Source organism: Ascaphus truei, chromosome 1 (genome assembly GCF_040206685.1).
Source record: "Ascaphus truei isolate aAscTru1 chromosome 1, aAscTru1.hap1, whole genome shotgun sequence".
NCBI classification, from domain to species: domain Eukaryota; kingdom Metazoa; phylum Chordata; class Amphibia; order Anura; family Ascaphidae; genus Ascaphus; species Ascaphus truei.
The window spans coordinates 105384350-105388346 of record NC_134483.1 but is presented as its reverse complement, the minus strand read 5'-3'; the positions used below and the strand labels follow the sequence as shown (position 1 = coordinate 105388346).

Genomic DNA, 3997 nt, shown 5'->3' with positions numbered 1-3997 from the left:
CTACCTGCAAAATACACCAAGGAGGTGTTTCAATCAGACTAGGCAGTGCGGTCTCCACCTTTGGTTACAGTATTGCTTACTGCACTAGCATCATTTCTTTGAAAATAAGTACTGAAACATAATGTACAGTAACTTTTCAGTATACTGTATGTAATACTCCGGATCAAAAGTTGGTTGTGGGCTATTGTATCTCTTTTATAGTATAGTGTCCCTGAACATCAAGTGGAGAGTGGTAATATGAGTGGTAATATGAGAAAGAGTATGCTGCATCTAGAGAAGGAGCATCCAAACTGAGGAGTGAGGAATCCCATTATTCTGTAACCGGCTTGCTACGTCCGCTGTCTAAAATCACATTCATCCATTAAGCAAAAAGGGAATCAATATATATTTTTTATTTCTTGTATACAGTAACTATTTTTTTCCCTTACATGTGAGGGTACTTTAACACAAGGTTGTATACGGCCATTAGCAATGCTCTCCACACTGGGACCGCTCCAGTGTTCAACGCAGATACCCATACAGATGTTGGTCTTTGTGAAAAATAAGGGATGGAGTCAACTGTTTTCTATACCCAGATGGTAGCAACAATATAAAACCAATAATATGAAAAGAATGGCTTTTAGATAGCAGGTCTGTATAAGGTACACAATTATACATGTTGCAGTTGTATGCATATCAGGGTACAATTCGTGCTTCTCAGATAGAAAAAACAATTTCTGTTCTTCAAATAAAAAAAAATAATTAAAAAAACCCTGAAAGATGAACTTGTCCTAGTAGTTTCATCTGTATTACATCTCATCCCTAAATTCCATTATAAAATAAAATAAATACAGTGCATACATGTCTGTACGATTACATGCGTGTACTAGTATCCTGATATGGCTTTATTTTTCCTTATATTTGACATTTCATTCACTAGTGCAACATTGTTTGGTTTTAAATGTGAAAACAAATGGAATATTTTAATTAGAGATTTTAAAGGCACATGCAGCAAAAATATATGACAAAATAAATCATTTATATAATCATTATTCAATTTTGTTAGACTTTGCAAATAGATTGTGTGAAGATCTAATAGGTAGCTTCGTCCATGTTTTCATCACTACCTTCAAAATCATCTCCATTCTCGAAATAAGAAGCAATATAGTCATTTTCCTACAAAGAATAAGAAAACAAAATGTAAAACGTGGTTCTTATAAATAAAATCAGATATAATGTAAGGTGTCAAGATTAAATGGAGATCTATAATATAACACTGGAAAATACTTAATTTCAGATTTGTAACTCAGAAAGGAAAATAGGAAATGTACCTGCCGATATTTATGTTTCATCAAGTCCTCTATGGCAGCCAAAACCTCTGGGATAACTACTTCTAGCTGTGGTAGAAGAAGCTCCTACACGGTATAAAGGAAGAGGTGTGGCCTGTCTTCCTGTCAGTTATTTTCTATCAGTTATTTTGTGTCCAAGCTCTTAAGCAAGCACAGTCACACAACATATAGAGAAAACAAGGGAGGAAACTATGCTGACAGAGGACCCAAAGAAACCAAAATACTGGTAGGTACATTTCCTGTTTTCTTCAACGTTCTCTATTGGAGAAAAAACCTCTGGGATGTTCCAGAGCAGTCAAAAATGTTGAGAGCACACATCTTCCCTGGTAGTCAAGGTTGCTGCCTGCAGCAGCTCCTTCCCAAATCTTGCATCAGCTGAGGCTTGGAGGTCTAAGCGGTAATGTTTAGAGAAGGTATGTAATTATGTCCATGTTGTTGCATTTCATATTTCTTGTGCAGCAGCCCACGCTTTCTCTGCCAACAGATGTCACCATGGCTCTCGTTCAACCAGCCACAATTTGCTGTGGAGAATCCCTGTTTGTGGAACTGTGGAAATAAGGGCATGGTGCCTTATGCATAAACCCAAAGTCATCGTTCTCACAGAAACATGGCTAACCCCTAAAACCCTTGATGCAAATATTGCCATTCAGGGACACTCAATTTGTAGGAAATTTAGGTCAAAGAGAGGAGGAGGGGTGTTATTTTATATTGCAGACACACTACAATTTACACTGTTAAATTGCCCACCAAGCCCACCCTCTTTTGAATTCCTAGTTGGCAAAATCTGCCTACCCTTTTCTAATCCCGTCTTGGTTGCTGGCTTCTACCACCCCCCTAAAGCTCCTCTACAGTCCCTGACTGATATCACCCAGTTTCTTGGCTCCATCTCCTCTCTGATGAGAAGAGTGAGCTGCTAGTTCTTGGGGATTTCAACTTACACTTGGTTCGACCCTAAAAACCACAAAATCCAGATACAACTCAAGTCACTTAACCTAACGCAACTCATTTCCCAACCCACATGGAAAAACCTGAAATCTCACAACCATTCCTTGCTAGACTGGATTCTCTCCTCAAATCCCAACAGAATACAATCCTTTGGCATCCTCCTTGACATTTTCAGTGACCACGCAATAGTGTACAGTGTTAGGAAAATTAAACCTTTGTTTGCCTTGTGAAAAGCTACAAAGTAACGGCACTACCAAGGATCTTAATAACTACAGATGCCTGTGGAATATGTGCACAAGGCAAACAAGACATGCAAAAGCACAATATAACTCTGACAATCTTCACAAGAATACATAAAACCCAGCTAACTTCTGGAAGGTTATCAACAATATATTCCAACCTTTTAGCCATCAACAACCAAGTAATATCACTAAGTAGGATGTTACTCTGACAAATCCCACTGACATGCATTCAATGATTACTTTGTGGGGTGTGCTACTAACTTATTAGCGAAACACAACCCAAACCACAAACATGAACCGCACTCCGAGTGTACCCCTATAGCCCCACCCTCTCCCAACACTGCTCACAATTTTCAATTTGTCCCAGTATCTGAAGATGAGATTACACAAGCGCTTCTCAAATTAAAACTAAGCAGCCAATGTGGACCTGATTTACTGCAATCTAAGTTCCTAAGACTTGGTGCCCTAGCCACTACCAAACCAATTGCTTCCATAGTCAACTCTATTCTGTCTGCAGGCCATATCCCTAAGACCTGGAAAACTGCCAGAGTTGTCCCAATCTTCAAAAGTGGGGACAAAAACACTGTCTCAAACTACAGGCCAATCTCTCTTCTCCCAATACTATCCAAAGTCAAGGAAAAATGTGTTCACTCCCAATTAAGAGATTACTATACCAAGACAACTTCCCTAGCCAATTCTACTCTGGCTTTCACTCCAAATACTCCACGGTAACTACCCTGCTAAAAGTTTGCAATGAAATCCAGTGTGGAAAAGAACTGGGACAACTCACTGGTGCAATATTCCTAGATTTTGCAAAGGCTTTTGATACTGTTGATCATTTTATCTTGCTTAACAAACTCCTGTGTCTTGAAAGGGAAGCATGCTTTAAACTAGTTTCATTTCTACCTATCAGGTAGATCCCAACATGTGTCTCTCAGGCTCTAACTCCAACCTCTTGGATATCACATGTGGTGTCCCGCAAGGCTCTGTTCTGGGGCCCCTACTCTTCTCAGTGTTCATCAATGATCTTCCTGCAGCTTGTAAGGGAACTTCAATACATATGTCTGCAGATGACACAATCTTATATGCACTCAGCCCTAGCCTCTCCGACCTTGAACACACTTCAATCTGACTTTGAGACTTGAAAATTGGATTTCCCAAAACAAACTTTTGAAACACTGTCAAGACTGTAACAATGTATTTGGGACCAAGGCTAAATGTGTAAAGCTTCCAATGACTGAGCTCCAGATCATAACCAACACTAATGTCATCCTAACTCCGGTTACTAGTTTTAAATACTTGGGCATATGGTTTAACATTTGGGATGCATATTGATACCCTGACATCCAAAACCTATGCAAAACTAGGTGTACTTTACAGGAACAAATCCTAACTAAGTCTGCTGGTCAGAAAACGTATCGCATAGCAGATGCTAATGCCAATAATTGACTGCGGGGACATAGTATATGGCTCGGCACTCCA

At 39.3% G+C, this 3997-nt stretch overlaps 1 protein-coding gene across 3 annotated transcripts in view; it reads right to left on the bottom strand.

Moving 5' to 3' along the window:
- Nucleotides 1-374: 374 nt before the first annotated feature.
- The window catches only part of POLR3G (RNA polymerase III subunit G), a 63874-nt gene continuing 60251 nt past the window's right edge, over nt 375-3997 (bottom strand). For all 3 annotated transcript variants that reach the window (XM_075593042.1, XM_075593047.1, XM_075593054.1), the window contains one exon: nt 375-1155. In XM_075593042.1, coding sequence (XP_075449157.1) covers nt 1072-1155 — 84 coding nt within the window. In that variant the 3' untranslated portion in view covers nt 375-1071. The remainder of the gene's footprint in view (nt 1156-3997) is intronic.